This window comes from Ranitomeya variabilis, chromosome 8 (assembly GCF_051348905.1).
Source record: "Ranitomeya variabilis isolate aRanVar5 chromosome 8, aRanVar5.hap1, whole genome shotgun sequence".
Taxonomy (NCBI): Eukaryota; Metazoa; Chordata; class Amphibia; order Anura; family Dendrobatidae; genus Ranitomeya; species Ranitomeya variabilis.
In genome coordinates this window covers 71,762,884-71,788,638 of record NC_135239.1, presented here as the reverse complement: position 1 = coordinate 71,788,638, position 25,755 = coordinate 71,762,884, and the positions used below count along the sequence as shown (strand labels likewise).

General features: G+C 50.0%; 1 protein-coding gene across 1 annotated transcript in view; it reads right to left on the bottom strand.

Moving 5' to 3' along the window:
• The window catches only part of SLC30A7 (solute carrier family 30 member 7), a 49,968-nt gene that overhangs the window by 8,053 nt on the left and 16,160 nt on the right, over positions 1-25,755 (bottom strand). Inside the window, exons 5-8 of the mRNA XM_077277245.1 lie at positions 6,317-6,446; positions 5,657-5,860; positions 2,961-3,008; positions 1,729-1,864 (exon numbers count right to left, since the gene is read on the bottom strand). Of these exons, the coding sequence (XP_077133360.1) occupies positions 1,729-1,864; positions 2,961-3,008; positions 5,657-5,860; positions 6,317-6,446 (518 nt within the window). The remainder of the gene's footprint in view (positions 1-1,728; positions 1,865-2,960; positions 3,009-5,656; positions 5,861-6,316; positions 6,447-25,755) is intronic.

Genomic DNA, 25,755 nt, shown 5'->3' with positions numbered 1-25,755 from the left:
TGGCGGTTTTAGACTGACGCCAAACAACTGAAGTGTGAAAGAGGCCTAAGGAGGCGCTCTTCACCTTGGCAGATGGGGGACGGTATGGGCCTTTCAGCTCTACTTCCACATTTGATACATTGTTTCTCTCTTGCACATCTGTTCTAGGGAAGGATGTGACAACTGCTTGCTGCTCCCCCGAGTATGTGTACAGGTCAGGTATAATAACAAATGCCCCGTGCACCCGCCCGTCGATGGGTCCATGCACAGCTGGTGTCGCAGATCCCTCCGGTGTTTCCCCCTCTGCAGCGGGTTCCAGTGCGGATCCTATGCTGCACCTTATCCTCAGCATCCTGGGGATCACAGGCAGAACATGGACCCTCAGGGATGATAAGGTGATGCCATATTTTTGGGAATGGTCATCACCTGGAGAGATGGGAAAGACCAAGAAGGAGATGTCTGTCCACCATTGATGGATATGAAGTACCCTTATAAGCTTCAAGAAGAAGGTCTGCAGTATCTGAGGAGTGTATAATGAGGTGTTGCAGGAGCTAGGATGCATGGATCGTTCCCAAGAATACGAGAGGACATCAGACGGCGAAGAAGAAGAAAATTACACTCATCAGTCGGATTATTCTGATTCAGGGTTGTGGTGCCTTCACCATCTGTCCTGTGCTGAGGCTCCCGGACATTCAGGACCTGCAGCCGGCCAGATTCACCAAAATGAACCAGTTTCTGTTCTCCTGTGGATCGACTGGTGAAAGCTGCAGGGACTGTGAAGGGGCATGCTCGGCCCCAAGACCCTATGACTAGTGATGAGCAAATATACTCGCTGCTTGAGATTTCCTGAGCACGCTCGGGGGTCATCCGAGTATTTCTCAGTGCTCAGAGATTTCGTTTTCCTTACAGCAGCTGAATGATTTACATCTGTTAGCCAGCATAAGTACATGTGGGGATTCCCTAGCAACCAGGTACCCCCACATGTACTCAGCCTGGCTAATAGCTGTAAATCATTCAGCTGCAGTGATGAAAACTAAATCTCCGAACACTTACAAATACTCGGAGGACCCCTGAGCGTGCTCTGGAAATCTCGAGTAACGAGTATATTCGCTCATCACTACCTATGACCTGTGTAATCAGGTACTGCAGGTACAGAGGGTCTACACAGGAGACATTATACATGGAAGTTTAGCTATAATTCAAGGTGGATCTACCTTCCTTTAGCACAGAGAAGACATGCAGGTGTTGGTACAACTCTCCCCATTCATTTACCAGAACTGGGCATTAGAAAGCAGATTACATGCAAAGAAGAAGGAACTGAGACCCACACAAGTGTGACTGCACGCCGACAGGCAGCACTTTCTGTTTCTGAAGAAGCCACAAGATTGAATCCTGCCAATTTCATATATATTACATATACAATATATTATACATACTACATGTCAGGTTACTTATTTACAGATTGCAAAATCCATTTATTGCATAAATGAGAGCAAAAAGGTATTGTATGACTAACAATCAAATAATTACAATTATTGAACTTGAATTTAAAACCAGATCCCCGATTTTTCAGGTAGGCAAGGTTAGAAGGGTGAGCACAGATATCCCGAGTTTCTGGATTATCGCATGTACCCATTTGGTAGAGATAGCGCAGATAACATGTCTGCACCGGAGGGCGGTATAAAGACTGTTATATACACTCATGCTGGGATCATCAGGCAATAATAAGAGACATTATTCCGCACTCACCTGACAAAGATGAGCAAAGCGATAAGCATGGAGCATATAGGGTCTGCAATCATCCATCCATACCGCTGCATCAGGATAGTGGAGATGATCACACCGACACTCCCCAGCGCGTCCGCCACAATGTGCAAAAATACTCCTGTAAGGAAAGAAGGAGTTAGGGTCCTTCACAATGTAAATCAGAGGGTCTTCACCTGTATTCTTACAAATATACTACACTGTGAATACTCCATGAGCTGACATATGTGTGTATAAGAGATGCATTTTCAGGGACCATATTAATGAAGATGATGTGGGATGAACACATCAGGTCCGCATTTGTAAAACTTGGAGAGCTACAAGATGGAACAAGATTGTCATGAAACTCTCCAGCATCAAATGTCTACAGATGGCCTGATTTCTGAAGATGTCAAAAGTCGCAAAGTTTAGTTCATTTTGTGAGCCTTTCACAGCTTTACGACAGAATTCTGGAATGAGATAGTCAATGAGTTGAATCCATTGTGTTCGGAGGGGGAAAAGGGTGAGATGTGACAAAGTTGGGATAAATAATAAAAAAAGGTAAACACTACATTTTATGAGCATCTACATAGCCATTTACAATAAATAAATAAATAAATAGAAAGCTGCTGGCATTCACATGTCGGGGCTGGGAATCCCTTCTTTTTAGCAAAATTCAAGCAAGAAACCAAAGTAACTTGTACACTGGTGCTCTGCTGCCCTCTGCTGGACATCTGCAGTTACACAACGGACTTTTCAATCCCAACTTTTACATAACCACTTTCCTTTATGCAGCAGAAATTGGCGAAAAATCTTAGAGTAGCCTTTTTACTGCCAGTAACCTTACAGGAGGAATTTGTGGTTATTGGAGCCAAATGTCTCAAATGGTGCACAATGATTCATAAATTTGAACTACTTTGATCAAATCAGTCACTATTGACTATTGTAGTGATCAAATAATATCAAATATTATTTGATGACTACAATAAACTGCAAAAAAAGCTCCACAAAAGTTGAGTGCCTAAGTTTCTCTTTTACTTTCCTGTGGGTTGTACATATCCCTTTAACACAACGGCTTCTTTTTCCCCATTTGCATTTCCTCCTCCTGCACAGTTTCCTCCATGTTGGTTTTGGGCATCGGGCGCTCTACTGCACCAAGGGGCATTTTTATCGGTTTCTCCAGTTCTTAAGATAAAGTACTTGTCAGGAATCTCTTCTGGTGTATTATGCCCTCTTACCTTCTAAAATCTGCTTGCTGGACCCTCTCTGCTCCTCCGGTGGTTCATCTACAAGTAGAACACACGTCAGTCTTATATATAATGTCCTAACAGGAATTTAGGTCAGCGGTGATTATAGCGTCCACTTGTATAACATGAATGACACCAATTTTACGGTTTATGAAGAATCTACTGATAGTAATGATGGTCATTTTCAATTTTATAAGACGCTTTAAGATAAAAAAAAACCCCAAAACCGGAATCTTATAGAACCCAAAAAATTAAAAAGAGGTATTCCCACCTCCAAGATCCTATCTCAATATGTAGAAGGTGTAGTAATAATATTAGCAAATACATCTAATTTGACATGAAGTATAGTTCTTCTGATTTACTATGTCGCTTACTCCATGTGCAGGGCATTGCTGTAGCTTAGGCATCCATGCTTACAACTAACTGTAGACTATGAGTGGTTGTAACCATTGTAATGCCCTGCACATGGAGCTGGCAACATAGCAAATCAGAAGAACTATACTACATTTCTACATGTTGGTAAATATTATTTTTACACCTACTACATATTGGGATAGGATGTTGGAGATGGGAATATCCCTTTAAATATCGCATACAGTATATTAGAAAAATGTCTAAGGCACAATACAGCAAACTGTGTTGCCAATTATTTAAAGGGATTGTATCAATTTGGCTTTTCAGGAGCACACCGCTGCTCAGCCTCCTGGATTTCTAATTGCTGGGGAAGGCTAAAATGCTGACTGAGACAGTTTGGGCTAGCGGCTGGCCTGTCCGGCACAATCTCTGACTGCAGGTCCAAGTCACCGGTACAAATATGAGCAGTGACCGGTCACCACACCAGCATCAATAACACCCTGGGTGCACGGCAGTCTGAGCTGGCGAGGGAATGTACCCAAAAAGAAGAAGTTGGCGCTCGGTTGGCCCGGTTCAATACTTTATTGGAAATCCGTGTGCAAAAATGACAGTAAAATAATAACACAACCTAACGCGCTTCAGAATACAACTCCTTAGTTAGATATTGAACCGAGGAGAACGGAGTGCTGACTTTCTTCAGATTCTCTCCCTACCAATCTCCATAGACTTCTATAGGTGGCAGTGAAGACAGAATTAACCCCTTTCTGCCATGGGACGGAATAGTACATCCGATGGCAGTACCCCGCTTTGATGTAGGCTCCGGCGGTGAGCCCGAATCAAAGCCGGGACATGTCAGCTGACATGTGCCCGCAATAGGCGCGGGCTGAATCGCGATCCGCCTGCGCCTATTAACTAGTTAAATGCTGCTGTCAAACTGAAAGCAGCATTTAACGCATGCTTCCGGCCATAGGGACGGAAATATACGCACCACTGACCCCCATCACATGATCAGGGGTCATCGGTGCGTCGACATGACAACCAGATTGCTATGAGCGCCACCCTGTGGTCAGAGCACATAGCAATGCAGGAATTCTGCTACATAGAGGCGATCTGAGCATCACGTCTATGTAGCAGAGACGATCAAGTTGTGGCAGCTTCTAGCCTCACATGGAGGCTATTGAAGCATGCCAAAACTTAAGGAATAATAGTTTTAAAAATATATATATAAAAGTTTAAATCCCCTCTATTTCGCCCCACTCAAAATAAAACAATAATATAAAAAAAAAAAAAAAATCAAACATGCACATATTTGGTATCGCCGCATTCAGAATCGCCCAATCAATAAAAAAAAAGGATTAACCTGATTGCTAAACGACGTAGTGAGAAAAAAAATCGAAACGCCTGAATTACATTTTTTGGTTGCCGCAACATTGCATTAAAATGCAGTAACAGATGATGAAAAGAGCTTATCTGCACCAAAATAGTATCATTAAAAACGCCAGCTCGGCACACAAAAAATAAGCCCTCACCCGACCCCAGATCACGAAAAATGGAGACACTACGGGTATCGGAATATTGCACAATTTTATTATTTATTTATTTTTTTTTAGGAAAACTTTGGAATTTTGTTTTCACCACTTAGATAAAATGTAACCTAGACATGTTAGGTGTCTATGAACTCATAATGACCTGGAGAATCATAATGGCAGGTCAGTTTTAGCATTTAGTGAACCTAGCAAAAAAGCTAAAACAAAAAACAAATGTGGGATTGCACTTTTTTTGCAATTTAACCGCACTTGGAATTTTTTTCACCTTTTCTAGCACGCGACATGGTAAAACCAATGGTGTCGTTCAAAAGTACAACTCGTCCCGCAAAAAATAAACAAGCCCTCACATGGCCATATTGACGGAAAAATAAAAAAAGCTATGGCTCTGGGAAGGATGGGAGTGAAAGACGAAAAGGCAAAACCAAAAAAAGCTCCGGGGGTTAAGGGATTAAAGATTTAACCAGTGTGCGTTTGGGGGGGGGGGGGTGTATTAGTGATTGATAAGTGGGAAGAGACATTTTTCTCTATTAAAGTTAAAGTTTATCACATTCACTTGAATGGCTGATTTATGGGGAAAAATATGAAAACTGTAGGAACGATTTTATTTCGAAACTTGCAATGCTTATTGCAATTATATAATTCTGCATTAGTAGAGAGGGGGCTTCTTCATTGCTAACCCCTGTATACCATCACTTACTATGGTAGAAAACCCCCTTTGACCCAGGAGAACATGACTTTATGGAAAATATAAAAGACCAAACAATACATAACACAAATGTATCGTACCTGGACAAGAGGACCCATAACCATGTCCATGTTTATGGCCATGATCCCCTCCATGACTGTGGCCATGATCCCCTCCATGACTGTGGCCATGATCCCCTCCGTGGCTGTGGCCATGCCCACCCGCATGGCTGTGCCCATGACTTCCACTATGGCTATGCCCTTGACTCAAGGAACCATTAAATAAAGAATGACTGTGCCCATGACCTAAAAAAGAAGAATGTTACACACATTTAAGAATCTTTCAACAGCCTGGACTGAAGAGTCATCAGTTTGACATGTGCTGACATTTATAGTACTTTACCCAGTTATAAAACACTGTCCCCGATGGGGCTCACAATCTGGATTCCCTATCATTATGTCTTTGGATTGTAGGAGGAAACCGGAGAACCTGGAAGAAGGACAATCAAACACGGGGAGAACATACAAGCTCCTTGAGATGTTGTCCTTGGTGGGATTTGACCCCAGCGCTGTAGCGCTACATAGCAGACTATTAGGACAGGATGTTAGACTTGCGCTGCTGCCTCACTAAGCAAAAGCAAATCTCTATCTGCTACAGAAATGGTATCGGCACAGAACTCGCCTATGAGAACGGGATTATAAGTCACATAATATCAACACTTTTTAGGTAAAGTTAGAAAAACTAAAAATGGAATAACATACCGCCATCATGTGAGTGCCCATGACCCCCGCCATGCTGGAACACAAATATTCCAATAAGGTTTACAAGAAAACCAAGGACAGAGACTGGTAGTAACCGTTCATGATGGACCTCGGGAGTATCCAACGCTCGCTTAAAAAAAAACCAAAATACACATGTTAGACCTGCTAGACTGGAAAGACGCATCAACAGTTGTGTATTATGACACATTTGTTTTTTTCATAACAAACTGTAAAAGAAACGTAGGACAATTGATAAACTAGTTGGCCCGTGCAAAATTTTCGCACATTGGTTGTCGGGGGTGCAGGCAATTTCAGGAAAATCAAGCTGGTCAAATGTTAATGTATTTAATGAGATGATGAACACAGAGAGGTATTTATATATGTAGTTTGGTAATACAATAAATTGGTTTGATAAGTAGAGGCTAAAAAACGTCTTGAGGTTGTGGCGCCACTTGTAGGTTATTGTTTTTTTTCTGCAGGTTTCTGAAAATGAATGTTTAATCTGTATTTACTAGTGTTGAGCATTCCGATACCGCAAGTATCGGGTATCGGCCGATACTAGCGGTATCGGAATTCCGATACCGGGATTCCGATACTTGCCGCGTATCGGATACCGGAATCGGAAGTTCCCAGATTCAAAATTCCGAAATTCAGCCAATGAGAATGATTCCAAGTGTGGGCACATCCTGTTTAGCATGGAGGGCATGAAACTACTGGCAAGGCTGTGATTGGCTGCTGAAATGATGTCATGATGCAGTTTAAAAGTCGCTGGCGCCATTTTCCGATCACTCTGCTGTGAATTCAGTTAGTGACAGGACGCTGTTTGCTGACTGAGGGACAGTTTAGAGATAGCGATTTGCTTCTTTGTGCTTTCCAAAGGCTAATTTAGCAACCGCTGTGTTCACCTACTATTCACCTTGCTTTTGCCTTGTAGCGCTGTTTTCACAGCGATCTGCAAGGTCTGTGTGTGTGTGTGTGTGTGTGAGTGCAGCCCACTCTCTAGTCTGAGTGCAGCCACATAGGCCATCCATAGCTGGTTGTATTCAGTTCAGGGAGGGTGGTTCATTGCCTCATACTGTTCTTTTTTTTTTTTTTTTTTTCAAGTAGTGTAGTCTGCTGCTAATTTATTCAAAAAAATCCTATTAGTGTCTTTCCACCCGTCTCCAGCTAATTTGTGGAAAAACACTACATAGGATAAAGTAGAGGAGGGTTTTTGGGCCTTGCAGCGCCGTTTACGGCTGTCTGCACGGTCTCCGTGTGACTGCAGCTCGCCCTGTAGTCTGTGAGCAGCCGTAGCCTGGTTGTCTCCAGCTCAGGGTTGTTCACTGCGTCATACCGCCAAATCAATTTTAAATTTTTTTTCAAGTAGTGTAGTCTGCTGCTAATTAATTTAAAAAAATCCTATTAGTGTCTTTCCACCCGTCTCCAGCTAATTTGTGGAAAAACACTACATAGGATAAAGTAGAGGAGGGTTTTTGGGCCTTGCAGCGCCGTTTACGGCTGTCTGCACGGTCTCTGTGTGACTGCAGCTCTATCTGTTGTCAGTTCAGCCCCCAAAAAAGAAATAAATAATAAAGTTCACCAAACACACCAGTGACACCACTTTACATTTCTGTAGGCCACATTAGCTCATATTAAAGTCTAGTCCACACTTTAGAAAATTAGTGTTTCTTATACCTGTTAGGAGGAGTTGCTGAGGAATAAGCACACAAATCCGTTAGTACTTTTCTGCTTATCTTTATCAGTCAACCAAGATGAAGAAGGCAGTGAGTAAGGCACGTGGGCGTGGGCGCGGAGCAGGGAGGGGACGTGGGGATTCTGTGCCTGCTGCGGGCACCGGTGACTCATCAGCACCCACTTTCACCAGGCAACAGTCGTTCATGCGCAGCTTTGTGTCAGAGCGTCGTACACCGCTGCTGCGTCAAGACCAAATTGAAGCTGTTGTCGGATGGATGGCAGCTAATGCATCAACTTCCATTAGTGCCACATCCTCTCAGACACAGAGCACTGGAGAGCAGCCATCTGTCTCTTCACCACCTGCCAAATTGCCCAGGCAGACAGAGAGCCCAGGACAGGAGCCGTCTCTACTTCTGTTCTCTGAATCTCTTGGCTTGGAAACAGGGGGCCAGCCAAGCAGCATTGGAGAAATGGAAGAAGAGGCAGGGTGCAGTGATGCCCAACAGCTTTTTCTGTCTTCCTCTGAAGAGGCGGGTGGGCCAGTGGCTCCGGTCACCACATCGCAGGCCGCATCAGCTGATGATGACACTCAGGTGCCACTTACTGGTGCGTGCTCTGCTGCTGAGACTACCCAGGAGGAGCAGTTGGGGGCAGAGGGTAGTGTAGATGATGAGGTCCTCGACCCATCTTGGCGTGAGGGACAGGAAGGTGGTGGGAGCAGCTCTGAGGAAGAGATTCCCCGTACGGCCCAAAGAGGGAGAGGGAGGGGGAAGACCGCGGATCCTGCAGCCTCCGCTTTGGCACCCGTTAGGAGCATGTCTCTTCCAAAAGCCAAAAAGGGCGCTCCCAAGACTTGCAGTGCCTGGTCCTTTTTTGACACAGTTGCAGATGACATTTGCTATGTCAGATGCAACGTGTGTCATCAAAAAGTCAAAAGAGGGAAAAATGTCAGCAACCTCAATACCTCCAACATGTGGAAACATGTGCGCAACAGGCACCCGGCGGAGTTAGAAAAACACACTGAAGAGGTAGGCCAACCAACAGCGGCAGCTACCACCTCTTCAGCTCGTGTTGCCTCTTCCTCTAGCTCACACGCAGCTGGTTCGGCTTCCTCCCAGGATCGCCGTGGAAGAACCTCTGGCCCTGTTGTCCAGAGACCCGCTGTAATTCCACCCGCAGCACCACTTTCCCAGTCATCCACACACTCCCAGCCCAGTCTACAGCCATCGGTAGTACAGGCATGGGAGAAAAGGCGGCCTTTCTCGTCAAACCACCCACGAGCACAGGCTCTGACTGCAGGCATTGCCAAACTGCTGTCACTGGAAATGCTGTCATTCAGGCTGGTGGAGACTGACAGCTTCCGTGACTTGATGTCATTGGCAGTCCCACAGTACAATGTGCCCAGCCGCTTTTACTTCAGCAGGCAAGCCGTCCCTGCCCTGCACAAGCATGTGGAGGGACACATAAAACACGCGCTTCTGAACGCCGTCAGTAGCAAGGTCCACCTCACCACCGATGCGTGGACCAGTCAACATGGACAGGGGCGATACCTTTCCCTCACTGCCCATTGGGTTAATGTCGTTGAGCCAGGTACAGACCGTGCGAGTGGCGCAGGACGTGTCCTGCCCACTCCAAGGATTGCAGGAATCCATTCTGTACGCATTGACTCCTCCTCTTACACCAGTTCCTCAGAATCATCGCTGCAGGAGCCGTCACAGTCCACCTCCACATGGACCCGTGATGAACGTGTACCTGTTACGACCGACATGAGCACAGCCGTGGCCAAACGTCAACAGGCCGTGTTGAAATTAATTTTTTTGGGGAATCGTAGCCACACAGCGCAGGAGCTCTGGAATGCCATCAAGCAGGAGAGCGATGTGTGGTTTGTGCCAGCGAATCTCCAGCCAGGCATGGTAGTGTGTGATAATGGCCGAAATCTGGTGGCAGCTCTGGGCCTCGGCAACCTCACTCACATCCCATGTCTGGCACATGTGCTCAATTTGGTCGTGCAGAGCTTTTTGAGGGACTATCCGGATCTTGATGCACTGCTGCACAAGGTCCGCCTAGAGTGTGCTCACTTGCGGCGTTCCAGCACGGCAAAAGCGCGCATTGCGGCTCTGCAGCGCCGACACCGCCTGCCGGAACATCGCATCATATGTGACCTACCTACCAGGTGGAATTCCACGTTACATATGTTGGAGCGGTTGTGTGAGCAGCAGCAAGCTGTAATGGAGTACCGGCTGCTTCAGGCGCAAAGAAGTCGCAGTCAGCGCCGTACAGACTTCACAACAACAGAGTGGGCCACTATGAATGACGTCTGCCAGGTTTTGCGTCCCTTTGATTATTCCACGCGGATGGCGAGTGCAGATGATGCACTAGTCAGCATGACTGTCCCCCTTATCTGCCTGCTTGAAAAATCACTGCAAGCGCTAAGGGATGATGTTGTGGAAGAGGTGGAGGATGAGGATTCACCATTTCCATCATCTTCTGGACAGTCAGCGCCACGTGGTTCCTCACAAACGCGTAGGCAGGGGACAGTTTGTGAGAAGGATGAGGAGGAGTCAATGGAGGAGAAAGACGTCCGTCCAGAGGAGGGAGTTACCGAATTGTCCAGTACTCAGTGTGTACAGCGAGGGTGGGGTGATGACGAGCGGGCAGAGATCACGCCTCCAGCAGGGGACAGCGTTTCTTGGGCAGTTGGCAGTCTGCAGCACATGGTGGATTACATGCTGCAGTGCCTGAGAAACGACCGCCGCATCGCCCACATTCTCAACATGTCTGATTATTGGGTGTTCACCCTCCTCGATCCTCGCTACCGGGACAACGTAGAAAGCCTCATCACACCGTTGAACCGGGAGCGAAAAATGCGGGAGTACCAAGACACACTGGTCAATTCCATCATCTTCTCCATTCCAACTGAGAGAAGTGCTGCTAGTGCATTACAAAGCAGCTCAGTGCGTCCAGGCAGTGGAGGAGGCTCTGCACAAAGAGGGAGCAGAAGCAGTGCCTCTGCCCAAGGCAAGACCAGTATGGCCCAACTGTGGCACAGTTTTCTGTGCCCCCCACAAAAGTCTACACCATCACAGACGGCTCCAGTCAGCAGGAGGCAACGGTTCCGTCAGATGGTGACAGACTACATGTCTTGCCCTCTTGCTGTACTCCCAGACGGCTCTTCCCCTTTCAAGTTTTGGGTCTCAAAGCTGGATACATGGCCAGAGCTAAGCCAGTATGCATTGGAGGTGCTGTCTTGCCCTGCGGCCAGTGTATTATCGGAACGTGTCTTTAGTGCTGCAGGTGGTGTACTAACTGACCGTCGCATGCGACTATCCTCCGATAACGTTGACCGGCTTACTTTCCTGAAAATGAACAAGGCCTGGATCTCGCAGGAATTTGCCACTCCTCCTCCTGATTAAATAATTAGGTCACTGTATACGTTATCCAGGTCTCCTGTTGTGTTCATCTTTCTACCACCTGAACTTAAATTCCTGTGCTCCAACACCGCCAGTTGAGGCTCAGAAGTGCCGTCTGCACAGTCAAAACATACGACCCAGTGTTATTGGGTTTCAGTAACGTCAGCTGATCCCCAGCTGTGTAGCCGGCAATGTGTCATGCGACCGCCACGCTGACACAACAACTGAAATGTAAGGGAATCTGTCCCCCCCCCCCCCCCAAGGCGTTTGTTACTGAAAGAGCCACCTTGTGCAGCAGTAATGCTGCACAAGGAAAAGGTAGCTATTTTTGTTTAGCTCCTTGCACACGCAGAACTTAACACTTATAAAATGTGTCCACTGATACCGTAAAACCGTCCCGGAGGTGGGACTTTCCTTCGTAATGTGACGCAGCACAGCCGTCATTCCTACCCCCACGGCGCCGCGCACCGGCTCCTCAGCGTTGTTTTATTCCGTCCCGGAGCCTGCGCTGTTATGTTATCCCGTGGCCAGGCACACTTAGCGCTGCCCGTCTTCTGGCATCATTTGGTGTCAGGATGGCTGCGCCTGTGCGGCCGCGCTGGCAGAGAGCCCGCCTCGCAGTGTCTTCTGATTTAATCCCACTGGGGGCCTGGGATCCATGGACATGCGCAGTGCATATCTGAACCTCCACCTCTCACTCATTTCCCTATGGCTTCTTCAGACTGTTCGGTGTCAGCTGGTCCCTAATAGCATGCCACGGCCGTGACACCGCACAGTCTTAAGAAGCCGTAGGGAGGGGAGTGAGAGGCGAGGATATGCACTGCGCATGTCCATGGATCCCAGGCCCCCAGTGGGATTAAATCAGAAGACACTGCGAGGCGGGCTCTCTGCCAGCGCGGCCGCACAGGCGCAGCCATCCTGACACCAAATGATGCCAGAAGACGGGCAGCGCTAAGTGTGCCTGGCCACGGGATAACATAACAGCGCAGGCTCCGGGACGGAATAAACCAACGCTGAGGAGCCGGTGCGCGGCGCCGGGGGGGTAGGAATGACGGCTGTGCTGCGTCACATTACGAAGGAAAGTCCCACCTCCGGGACGGTTTTACGGTTGCAGGGGACACATTTTATAAGTGTTTAGTTCTGTGTTTGCAAGGAGCATGATGAAAAGAGCCACCTTTTCCTTTTGCATCTTTTGTGCTGCACAAGCTGGCTCTTTCAGCTACAAACGCCTTGGGGGGGGGTTAAAGGTTCCCTTTCGACTTTCTCAGGCTTCGGCCTACATTGTGTTCCTCTGCTTTTCCACCTGTCCCTGGGCTCCAACACCGCCAGTTGCCGTCCAGAAGTGCTGTACGCACAGTCAACAGTCCCTCCTCTGTTATTGGGGTTCAGTAACGTCAGCTGTTCCCCTGCTGTGTGTGTGGCAATCCCTCCTACCTCCTCCAACCTCCTCCAACCTCCTCCTCCTCCACCTGTCCCTGGGCTCCAACACCGCCAGTTGCCGTCCAGAAGTGCTGTACGCACAGTCAACAGTCCCTTCTCTGTTATTGGGGTTCAGTAACGTCAGCTGTTCCCCTGCTGTGTGTGTGGCAATCCCTCCTACCTCCTCCAACCTCCTCCTCCTCCTCCACCTGTCCCTGGGCTCCAACACCGCCAGTTGCCGTCCAGAAGTGCTGTATGCACAGTCAACAGTCCCTCCTCTGTTATTGGGGTTCAGTAACGTCAGCTGTTCCCCTGCTGTGTGTGTGGCAATCCCTCCTCCAACCTCCTCCAACCTCCTCCTCCTCCACCTGTCCCTGGGCTCCAACACCGCCAGTTGCCGTCCAGAAGTGCTGTACGCACAGTCAACAGTCCCTCCTCTGTTATTGGGGTTCAGTAACGTCAGCTGTTCCCCTGCTGTGTGTGTGGCAATCCCTCCTACCTCCTCCTACCTCCTCCTCCACCTGTCCCTGGGCTCCAACACCGCCAGTTGCCGTCCAGAAGTGCTGTACGCACAGTCAACAGTCCCTCCTCTGTTATTGGGGTTCAGTAACGTCAGCTGTTCCCCTGCTGTGTGTGGCAATCCCTCCTCCAACCTCCTCCTCCTCCACCTGTCCCTGGGCTCCAACACCGCCAGTTGCCGTCCAGAAGTGCTGTACGCACAGTCAACAGTCCCTCCTCTGTTATTGGGGTTCAGTAACGTCAGCTGTTCCCCTGCTGTGTGTGTGGCAATCCCTCCTACCTCCTCCAACCTCCTCCAACCTCCTCCTCCTCCACCTGTCCCTGGGCTCCAACACCGCCAGTTGCCGTCCAGAAGTGCTGTACGCACAGTCAACAGTCCCTCCTCTGTTATTGGGGTTCAGTAACGTCAGCTGTTCCCCTGCTGTGTGTGTGGCAATCCCTCCTACCTCCTCCTACCTCCTCCTCCACCTGTCCCTGGGCTCCAACACCGCCAGTTGCCATCCAGAAGTGCTGTACGCACAGTCAACAGTCCCTCCTCTGTTATTGGGGTTCAGTAACGTCAGCTGTTCCCCAGCTGTGTGTGTGGCAATCCCTCCTACCTCCTCCTACCTCCTCCTCCACCTGTCCCTGGGCTCCAACACCGCCAGTTGCCGTCCAGAAGTGCTGTACGCACAGTCAACAGTCCCTCCTCTGTTATTGGGGTTCAGTAACGTCAGCTGTTCCCCTGCTGTGTGTGTGGCAATCCCTCCTCCAACCTCCTCCTCCTCCACCTGTCCCTGGGCTCCAACACCGCCAGTTGCCGTCCAGAAGTGCTGTACGCACAGTCAACAGTCCCTCCTCTGTTATTGGGGTTCAGTAACGTCAGCTGTTCCCCTGCTGTGTGTGTGGCAATCCCTCCTACCTCCTCCAACCTCCTCCTCCTCCACCTGTCCCTGGGCTCCAACACCGCCAGTTGCCGTCCAGAAGTGCTGTACGCACAGTCAACAGTCCCTCCTCTGTTATTGGGGTTCAGTAACGTCAGTTGTTCCCCTGCTGTGTGTGTGGCAATCCCTCCTACCTCCTCCTACCTCCTCCTCCACCTGTCTCTGGGCTCCAACACCGCCAGTTGCCGTCCAGAAGTGCTGTACGCACAGTCAACAGTCCCTCCTCTGTTATTGGGGTTCAGTAACGTCAGCTGTTCCCCTGCTGTGTGTGTGGCAATCCCTCCTACCTCCTCCAACCTCCTCCAACCTCCTCCTCCTCCACCTGTCCCTGGGCTCCAACACCGCCAGTTGCCGTCCAGAAGTGCTGTACGCACAGTCAACAGTCCCTCCTCTGTTATTGGGGTTCAGTAACGTCAGCTGTTCCCCTGCTGTGTGTGTGGCAATCCCTCCTACCTCCTCCTACCTCCTCCTCCACCTGTCCCTGGGCTCCAACACCGCCAGTTGCCGTCCAGAAGTGCTGTACGCACAGTCAACAGTCCCTCCTCTGTTATTGGGGTTCAGTAACGTCAGCTGTTCCCCAGCTGTGTGTGTGGCAATCCCTCCTACCTCCTCCTACCTCCTCCTCCACCTGTCCCTGGGCTCCAACACCGCCAGTTGCCGTCCAGAAGTGCTGTACGCACAGTCAACAGTCCCTCCTCTGTTATTGGGGTTCAGTAACGTCAGCTGTTCCCCTGCTGTGTGTGTGGCAATCCCTCCTACCTCCTCCAACCTCCTCCTCCTCCACCTGTCCCTGGGCTCCAACACCGCCAGTTGCCGTCCAGAAGTGCTGTACGCACAGTCAACAGTCCCTCCTCTGTTATTGGGGTTCAGTAACGTCAGCTGTTCCCCAGCTGTGTGTGTGGCAATCCCTCCTACCTCCTCCTACCTCCTCCTCCACCTGTCCCTGGGCTCCAACACCGCCAGTTGCCGTCCAGAAGTGCTGTACGCACAGTCAACAGTCCCTCCTCTGTTATTGGGGTTCAGTAACGTCAGCTGTTCCCCTGCTGTGTGTGTGGCAATCCCTCCTACCTCCTCCTACCTCCTCCTCCACCTGTCCCTGGGCTCCAACACCGCCAGTTGCCGTCCAGAAGTGCTGTACGCACAGTCAACAGTCCCTCCTCTGTTATTGGGGTTCAGTAACGTCAGCTGTTCCCCTGCTGTGTGTGTGGCAATCCCTCCTACCTCCTCCAACCTCCTCCAACCTCCTCCTCCTCCACCTGTCCCTGGGCTCCAACACCGCCAGTTGCCGTCCAGAAGTGCTGTACGCACAGTCAACAGTCCCTCCTCTGTTATTGGGGTTCAGTAACGTCAGCTGTTCCCCAGCTGTGTGTGTGGCAATCCCTCCTACCTCCTCCTACCTCCTCCTCCACCTGTCCCTGGGCTCCAACACCGCCAGTTGCCGTCCAGAAGTGCTGTACGCACAGTCAACAGTCCCTCCTCTGTTATTGGGGTTCAGTAACGTCAGCTGTTCCCCTGCTGTGTGTGTGGCAATCCCTCCTACCTCCTCCAACCTCCTCCTCCTCCACCTGTCCCTGGGCTCCAACACCGCCAGTTGCCGTCCAGAAGTGCTGTACGCACAGTCAACAGTCCCTCCTCTGTTATTGGGGTTCAGTAACGTCAGCTGTTCCCCAGCTGTGTGTGTGGCAATCCCTCCTACCTCCTCCTACCTCCTCCTCCACCTGTCCCTGGGCTCCAACACCGCCAGTTGCCGTCCAGAAGTGCTGTACGCACAGTCAACAGTCCCTCCTCTGTTATTGGGGTTCAGTAACGTCAGCTGTTCCCCTGCTGTGTATACGGCAACGTGTACTGCGACCGCCACGCAGGCACAACAAGTTAAATTTAAGGGAACCTGTCCCCCCCCCCCCCCAGGCGTTTGTTACTGAAGGAGCCACCTTGTGCAGCAGTAATGATGCAAAGGGAAAAAGTGCCTCTTTTCGTGGTGCTCCTTGCAGATGCTGAACCTAACACTTATGAAATGTGTCCCCTCACAGCGTTCAACCGTCCGGTAGGTGGAACTTTCCTTTGTCATGTGACGCAGCACAGCCGTCATTTTTACCCCCTTGTCGCCGTGCGCCGCCTCCTCAGCGTTGTTTGAATCTGTCCCGGAGCCTGCGCTGTTAGGTTACCCCTTGGCCATGCACACATTTTGCGCTGCCCGTCTTCTGACATCATTTGCTGTCAGGCTGGCTGCGCCTGTGCGGGTGCGCTGTCCGAGATTCAGCCTCGCGGTGTCGTCTAATGTAATCCCACCGCGGGCCTGGGATCCGTGTCCATGCGCAGTGCATATCCTCGCCTCTCACTCCCCTCCCTACGGCTTCTTCAGACTGTTCGGTGTCAGCTGATCCCTAATAGCATGCCACGGCCGTGACACCGCACAGTCTTAAGAAGCCGTTGGGAGGGGTGTGAGAGGCGAGGATATGCACTGCGCATGGACACGGATCCCAGACCCGCGGTGGGATTACATTAGACGACACCGCGAGGCTGAATCTCGGACAGCGCACCCGCACAGGCGCAGCCAGCCTGACAGCAAATGATGTCAGAAGACGGGCAGCGCAAAATGTGTGCATGGCCAAGGGGTAACCTAACAGCGCAGGCTCCGGGACAGATTCAAACAACGCTGAGGAGGCGGCGCACGGCGACAAGGGGGTAAAAATGACGGCTGTGCTGCGTCACATGACAAAGGAAAGTTCCACCTACCGGACGGTTGAACGCTGTGAGGGGACACATTTCATAAGTGTTAGGTTCAGCATCTGCAAGGACCATAATTAAAAGAGCTAAGTTTACCTTTTCCAGCATTAGTGCTGTACACGATGGCTCTTCCAGCTACAAACGCCTGGGGGGGGGGTTAAAGGTTTCCTTTCAACTTGCTCCAGTGCAGGCTTCGGCCTACACTCTGCTCCCCCTGCAGAGCCCGGGCTCCAACACCGCCAGTTGGGGCCCGGTACTGCTAGCTGCACAGAGAAAAACACCTCGCCAATGTGTCAGTGGGGTTCAGCACCGCCAGCTGTTCCCCTGCTGTGCAGCCGGCAACGTGTCCTGCAACTACCACGCAGGCACAACAGACCCAAAAGCTGCCGCCAGTGCAGGCTTCGGCCTACACTCTGCTCCATCTCCTCCTCCTGCTGACCCCGGGCTCCAACACTGCCAGTTGGGGCCCGGTACTGCTAGCTGCACAGAGAAAAACACCAGCCAATGTGTCAGTGGGGTTCAGCACCGCCAGCTGTTCCCCTGCTGTGCAGCCGGCATCGTGTCCTGCAAAAGCCACGCAGACACAAGAACTGAAATTGAAGGGAACCTGTCCCCCCTCCCCCAGGCGTTTGTACGTTTTTAAGGCCACCTTGTACAGCGGTAATGCTGCATGTGTGCAAGGTGGCTCATAAACGTATTCTCCTCGCACATGTGGAACGGAAAACACGTCTAAAATGTGTCCTCTGTGTGACCATTTAACCGTCCCGGTGGTGTGACTTTCCTTTGTAATGACACGCTGCAACCCCCTTGGTAGCGCTGCCCGTCTTCTGGCATCATTGTTTGGCTGCCTGCGCCTCTGCGGCCGCCCTGACCCACACAACGCCCCTCGGTGTCTTATTTCTTGGGACTGCGAGGGTGTGTTTGATGGGCATGAGCAGTGCATCAGTTCGCCTGTCCCTCATCTCCTTCCGCCTTCTTCAGACTGTGCGGCTTCATGGCCGTGGCATGCGATAAGGGATCAGCTGACGCCACATAGTCTGAAGCAGGTGTAAGAACCCAAGCGAGAGGCGAACATATGTACTGCGCCAGGCCATGAATCCCAGCCCCGCAGTGTTTTAACTATGTCAATACACTGCGGGGCTGTGATTCATGGGCATCGCGAACCGCACCAGCCAACATTAAATGAGGTCAGAAGATGGGCAGCGCTAACAGCGCTAGGCCAGGGGATAACACGACAGCGCAGACTCCTGTACAGCAAATAACAACGCTCAGGAGGCTGCACCCAGCACCAAGGTGGGATTCTTGACATCTGTGCTGCGTCTCATTACAAAGGGAACTCGCGCCTCCAACACAGTTTGACTGTATAAAGGGCTAAATGTTATACGTGTTCCATTCAGCGTGTGCAAGGAGCCAAATTAAAAGAGCAACCTTTGACTTGTGCACCACTACTGCTGCATAAGCTGTGGCTCTTCTACTTTGTAACCCCTGAGGGGGGGTTAAAGGTTACCTTTGAAATTGGTTCGATTAGGCTTCGGCCTACACTCTGCTCCCCCTGCAGAGCCCTGGGCTCCAACACCGCCAGTTGGGGCCCGGTACTGCTAGCTGCACAGAGAAAAACACCAGCCAATGTGTCAGTGGGGTTCAGCACCGCCAGCTGTTCCCCTGCTGTGCAGCCGGCAACGTGTCCTGCAACAGCCACGCAGGCACAACAGACCCAAAGCTGCCGCCAGTGCAGGCTTCGGCCTACACTCTGCTCCATCTCCTCCTCCTGCTGACCCCGGGCTCCAACACCGCCAGTTGGGGCCCGGTACTGCTAGCTGCACAGAGAAAAACACCAGCCAATGTGTCAGTGGGGTTCAGCACCGCCAGCTGTTCCCCTGCTGTGCAGCCGGCATCGTGTCCTGCAAAAGCCACGCAGACACAAGAACTGAAATTGAAGGGAACCTGTCCCCCCTCCCCCAGGCGTTTGTACGTTTTTAAGGCCACCTTGTACAGCGGTAATGCTGCATGTGTGCAAGGTGGCTCATAAACGTATTCTCCTCGCACATGTGGAACGGAAAACACGTCTAAAATGTGTCCTCTGTGTGACCATTTAACCGTCCCGGTGGTGTGACTTTCCTTTGTAATGACACGCTGCAACCCCCTTGGTAGCGCTGCCCGTCTTCTGGCATCATTGTTTGGCTGCCTGCGCCTCTGCGGCCGCCCTGACCCACACAACGCCCCTCGGTGTCTTATTTCTTGGGACTGCGAGGGTGTGTTTGATGGGCATGAGCAGTGCATCAGTTCGCCTGTCCCTCATCTCCTTCCGCCTTCTTCAGACTGTGCGGCTTCATGGCCGTGGCATGCGATAAGGGATCAGCTGACGCCACATAGTCTGAAGCAGGTGTAAGAACCCAAGCGAGAGGCGAACATATGTACTGCGCCAGGCCATGAATCCCAGCCCCGCAGTGTTTTAACTATGTCAATACACTGCGGGGCTGTGATTCATGGGCATCGCGAACCGCACCAGCCAACATTAAATGAGGTCAGAAGATGGGCAGCGCTAACAGCGCTAGGCCAGGGGATAACACGACAGCGCAGACTCCTGTACAGCAAACAACAACGCTCAGGAGGCTGCACCCAGCACCAAGGTGGGATTCTTGACATCTGTGCTGCGTCTCATTACAAAGGGAACTCGCGCCTCCAACACAGTTTGACTGTATAAAGGGCTAAATGTTATACGTGTTCCATTCAGCGTGTGCAAGGAGCCAAATTAAAAGAGCAACCTTTGACTTGTGCACCACTACTGCTGCATAAGCTGTGGCTCTTCTACTTTGTAACCCCTGAGGGGGGTTAAAGGTTACCTTTGAAATTGGTTCGATTAGGCTTCGGCCTACACTCTGCTCCCCCTGCAGAGCCCTGGGCTCCAACACCGCCAGTTGGGGCCCGGTACTGCTAGCTGCACAGAGAAAAACACCAGCCAATGTGTCAGTGGGGTTCAGCACCGCCAGCTGTTCCCCTGCTGTGCAGCCGGCAACGTGTCCTGCAACAGCCACGCAGGCACAACAGACCCAAAGCTGCCGCCAGTGCAGGCTTCGGCCTACACTCTGCTCCATCTCCTCCTCCTGCTGACCCCGGGCTCCAACACCGCCAGTTGGGGCCCGGTACTGCTAGCTGCACAGAGAAAAACACCAGCCAATGTGTCAGTGGGGTTCAGCACCGCCAGCTGTTCCCCTGCTGTGCAGCCGGCATCGTGTCCTGCAAAAGCCACGCAGACACAAGAACTGAAATTGAAGGGAACCTGTCCCCCCTCCCCCAGGCGTTTGTACGTTTTTAAGGCCACCTTGTACAGCGGTAATGCTGCATGTGTGCAAGGTGGCTCATAAACGTATTCTCCTCGCACATGTGGAACGGAAAACACGTCTAAAATGTGTCCTCTGTGTGACCATTTAACCGTCCCGGTGGTGTGACTTTCCTTTGTAATGACACGCTGCAACCCCCTTGGTAGCGCTGCCCGTCTTCTGGCATCATTGTTTGGCTGCCTGCGCCTCTGCGGCCGCCCTGACCCACACAACGCCCCTCGGTGTCTTATTTCTTGGGACTGCGAGGGTGTGTTTGATGGGCATGAGCAGTGCATCAGTTCGCCTGTCCCTCATCTCCTTCCGCCTTCTTCAGACTGTGCGGCTTCATGGCCGTGGCATGCGATAAGGGATCAGCTGACGCCACATAGTCTGAAGCAGGTGTAAGAACCCAAGCGAGAGGCGAACATATGTACTGCGCCAGGCCATGAATCCCAGCCCCGCAGTGTTTTAACTATGTCAATACACTGCGGGGCTGGGATTCATGGGCATCGCGAACCGCACCAGCCAACATTAAATGAGGTCAGAAGATGGGCAGCGCTAACAGCGCTAGGCCAGGGGATAACACGACAGCGCAGACTCCTGTACAGCAAATAACAACGCTCAGGAGGCTGCACCCAGCACCAAGGTGGGATTCTTGACATCTGTGCTGCGTCTCATTACAAAGGGAACTCGCGCCTCCAACACAGTTTGACTGTATAAAGGGCTAAATGTTATACGTGTTCCATTCAGCGTGTGCAAGGAGCCAAATTAAAAGAGCAACCTTTGACTTGTGCACCACTACTGCTGCATAAGCTGTGGCTCTTCTACTTTGTAACCCCTGAGGGGGGGTTAAAGGTTACCTTTGAAATTGGTTAGATTAGGCTTCGGCCTACACTCTGCTCCCCCTGCAGAGCCCTGGGCTCCAACACCGCCAGTTGGGGCCCGGTACTGCTAGCTGCACAGAGAAAAACACCAGCCAATGTGTCAGTGGGGTTCAGCACCGCCAGCTGTTCCCCTGCTGTGCAGCCGGCAACGTGTCCTGCAACTGCCACGCAGGCACAACAGACCCAAAAGCTGCCGCCAGTGCAGGCTTCGGCCTACACTCTGCTCCATCTCCTCCTCCTGCTGACCCCGGGCTCCAACACCGCCAGTTGGGGCCCGGTACTGCTAGCTGCACAGAGAAAAACACCAGCCAATGTGTCAGTGGGGTTCAGCACCGCCAGCTGTTCCCCTGCTGTGCAGCCGGCATCGTGTCCTGCAAAAGCCACGCAGACACTTGCTCTTGTACCTTCTGCTCCCCATCCTGGTTCCAGTACCGTCAGCTGGTTCCGGGCAGAGCCTTTGGCTTAGGTGCCTCCCTCTGGGTATCCGAGTTCCACCAACGTCAGGTGGTCCTTGGTAGTGCTTTCAGGCACGGGTACCTCCTGCTTAGTAACCGGGTTCCAGTAACGTCAGCTGGTCCTCGGTAGTTCCATTGGCTCTTGGACCTTCGGCTACCCATCCGGGTTCCAGCACCGTCAGCTGGTTCTCGGCAGTGTCTTTTGCTCTTGTACCTTCTGCTCCCCATCCTGGTTCCAGTACCGTCAGCTGGTTCCGGGCAGAGCCTTTGGCTTAGGTGCCTCCCTCTGGGTATCCGAGTTCCACCAACGTCAGGTGGTCCTTGGTAGTGCTTTCAGGCACGGGTACCTCCTGCTTAGTAACTGGGTTCCAGTAACGTCAGCTGGTCCTCGGTAGTTCCATTGGCTCTTGGACCTTCGGGTAGCCATCCGAGTTCCAGTTCCATCAGCTGGTTCTCGGCATTTTCTCAGCCTTCTTGTACCTTCTGCTACATTTCCAAGTTCAAGAGACTAAACACGATGACCCGGAAGACCACCCCTAAGATGACGACGACACCAGAGACGACAACCACCGTGATGACGACGACCCTGGAGACGATGACCCCGAAGACCACCCCGATGACGACGACCCCGGAGACGACGACCCTGAAGACCACCCCGATGACGACGACCCCGGAGACGACGACCCTGGAGACGACGACGACCTGGAAGACCGAGAAGCAGAAGAACAAGAGGCTGCAGAACAAAGAGCAGAAGAACATTAAGCATAACACTAAATATCAGAGCAAAAAATATTATCTAAATTATAAGCAGAAGAAGACTAAGCAGTGTATGGGGGTGAGTCCGTTCCTCCTCGTGGTGCCCCTGGATAAAGCCTGATGCTGCAGGCCAAACTGAACGCGGACAAATGTAACTCTTTTGTGACAGGCAGAACGGAAGGTGTAATCTTCAAAGTTTTATAGATAACAACTACGGGAATGCCTGTCACAAATAAGAATATGATGAAGAAGTAGAATATGATGAAGATAATAGTAAAATAAAAAGAATATGAACAATGTAACCAAAAAAATAATAGGTAGAAGATGAAGAAGAAGATGAATAAGGTGAAGAAGTTGATGTCAAAGAAGCTGATGATGAGGATAATGAAGAAGAAAGTGTGGGAGAAGTAAAAAAGAAGGTGAAGGGCGTGGAAGTAGTGAAACATCAATATCTGACAAAATAAAAAAAAAAATTAACATAGTCAAAATCTTTCTACCGCCGAACGTCATAAAAAACCCCCAAAATCCTGCTATTCTATTACATTGGGCTAAACCTCTGTGCCTTTAATGTCTCCGCCACGTCCCCCAATACATCCTACATTATTCTTAGTTGTTTTCCTTCATGTAGAATGAACCTACAAGTTTATAAAGGGTTTATTTTAATTCCGATATTTTCGTCCCATTGACTTGCATTGGGATCGGGTATCGGTATCGGATTGGATCCGATATTTTGACGGTATCGGCCGATACTTTCCGATACCGATACTTTCCGATATCGGAAAGTATCGCTCAACACTAGTATTTACTGATCAAATCGTGAATGTGTGGTTTGTTTGTGTCTTTTCTTGCTGAAGGGGGCAAGTTTACTTTTCAAATGGTGTATTATTTGTGTGTGTGGAGCAAAGTAATCACCGAAAAAGCAGTGCATGTGTACAAATTTGTTTGCGTGTGTCGGTGGAGTATAAACGGAGCTAGTGTGCAATTGAATAGACAGTGCATGTTTACAAATGTGTTTGCATATGGGACTCACCTGCAGTGAAGTGGGCAATCCTCCAATGTGCTTGAAATCGGCTGGGCAAGGAGTTCGGCAAGCTGGAAAGCCCCCAAGGCAAATGATAGGATTTGTTTGTGATGTCTGTAAGCAGCTTTGTGGTAGTATGCATGGGGTAGTGTGGTGCCACCTGCAGGTCATTTTTCCTTACTGCAGGTTTATGACAATTAATGTTTAAACTGTATTTTGTGATCACATCGTGGATGTGTGGTTTGTTTGGCTATTTTCATGCTGAAGGGGGCAAGTTTACCTTTCAAATGATGTATCCTTTGTGTGTGTGGGTGCAGTATGAACGGAGATACAAAAGTAATCACCGAAAAAGAGTGGTTAGAAATAATATACAAGGATCTGTCGCAATGCGTATTCCTGAGCTGTCGGCTCCTCATCCTGCTGCTGACTGACAGCTTAACACCTAGGCACAGTAATAGGGGAAGTCAGTGGCAGACAATGGGTTATGGCGGGAGCTCAGGAATAGGCTGCTCTCTGAAGCCCCCTGCATACGTGAGCCTGGAAGATGGATGCAGTGTGCGCTGGACGTTGGGCGCTCACCAATCAGATATTAAATGGCCATTGTGCTTTCGGAAAACACCTGTTCCATGGCCTAAGCTTTTTTTTTTTTTTTAAAGAAAAAAAAATAAAAATTAAAACCCACCCTTCCCCAGGTCCTGTGCAGAGTGTCTGCTGCTTTTTCCAGTCTTTGTTATTGTCTGCAGTGCTGAATTTACATTGACAGCACTGCAGCCAATCAGTCAATTCGGTGGTTGGAGTCATCGATACTAACAGCAACTTTTCTATAGAGAGAACAAAGGATTGGGCATGTTGAGATCAACATGCCTGATCCTTCCCTTCTTCTGGGAGGAAATGATCTGGGCACTCCTAGATTGCTGGCAGCTCCTGCTGAAATCAGTGCATTCAGACATGTAATATACTTGGTCACCTTACACGGACCTGTCACCACATACAAGAGGCCAGATTTTTGCCCTTGTTTTCTTCCTTCTCCTTTCCCAAGTATTAAGATTTTATGTTTTTCTAATGTCTGCATTATGGTGGTAGACTTGTGGTTTGGTTTTTTTCCCTCTAATTTCTCAGTATTCTATGGGGGCGTGTCCTTAGGCTGCTCTGCATAATTATTTTGTGAGCCACGCCCTCTTAGTAAAGGCCGTGAAAATTGGCACTGGAAAGTAAAGGGCCGTATCTCCCAAACCATATGGCGGATTATAAAAGAGAAAAAAAACAAAATAATTGGGGAAACAGCAAGAATGAAAGAGCAGCAAAACCTGAACAATTATGATTTGGTGACAGGTCCTCTAAATGGGAGGACAATTACCTATACAAATCAATTTCCCCAGGTAATCGTCATCTAAACTGTAAGAAGATCAGCCATCAGTCATTGTGTGAACTGTGCTATAATGAGATTATACAGGAGGCTGCGTATGGATAAACCGCCTACATGCACACACAATCAGAAGGCTGCGTATGGATAAACCGCCTACATGCACACACAATCAGAAGGCTGCGTATGGATAAACCGCCTACACGCACACACACTCAGGAGACTGATGTCTGGGTATATAAGAGCAGCGGGCAGGTCACTAGACAAACAGGTCCGCCGTGTCTGCTCCCGCACATCCTATTTGAGCAGGATATTTCCATTTCTTCAGCTACAATAACAAACGCCAAGATAAGAGTGACGGCAGCATTCACTGAAACCTGTATGGGCTGAAATACATCATACAGCTTGTGTTCCTTTATCAAAGCGTCTGAGACAGCGAGGACAATGAGACTTCAAGGCCCCAGAAAACACCACAGACAGTGCTGTGTATAACGGAATATAAACACGGAGACAGCTGATCTCATGTATCACAGGGAACAGTTCACACAGGACTTGGGGTAACGCACCTGAAAGGGAATTTGTCTGTAGGATTACCCCTCCTACGCTGTCTATGCGGGCATGCAGGTCATAAGCAGCTGAATAACAGGATTCCTTGATATCTGATCTTTTATTCCACAGAAATCCACATTTTTCTTAATATGTAAATGACCCGTTAAGATCTATAGACTGGATATGGATCACCCTGAGAATCTGCCTCCAGGGTTTAATATTATATATAAAAGATCAGGAGAGCAGACTGTCAGTCATTACATGTCTCCCACTAGTATCAACCCCATTCAATCACAACTAGGTCTGGAGGCAGATTCTCGGGGAGATCTATGTCCACCAGCCCATAGATCGTAATGGCACATTTGCATATTAAGAAAAGCATGGATTTCTCTGGAAAAAAACAAACCATCAGATTG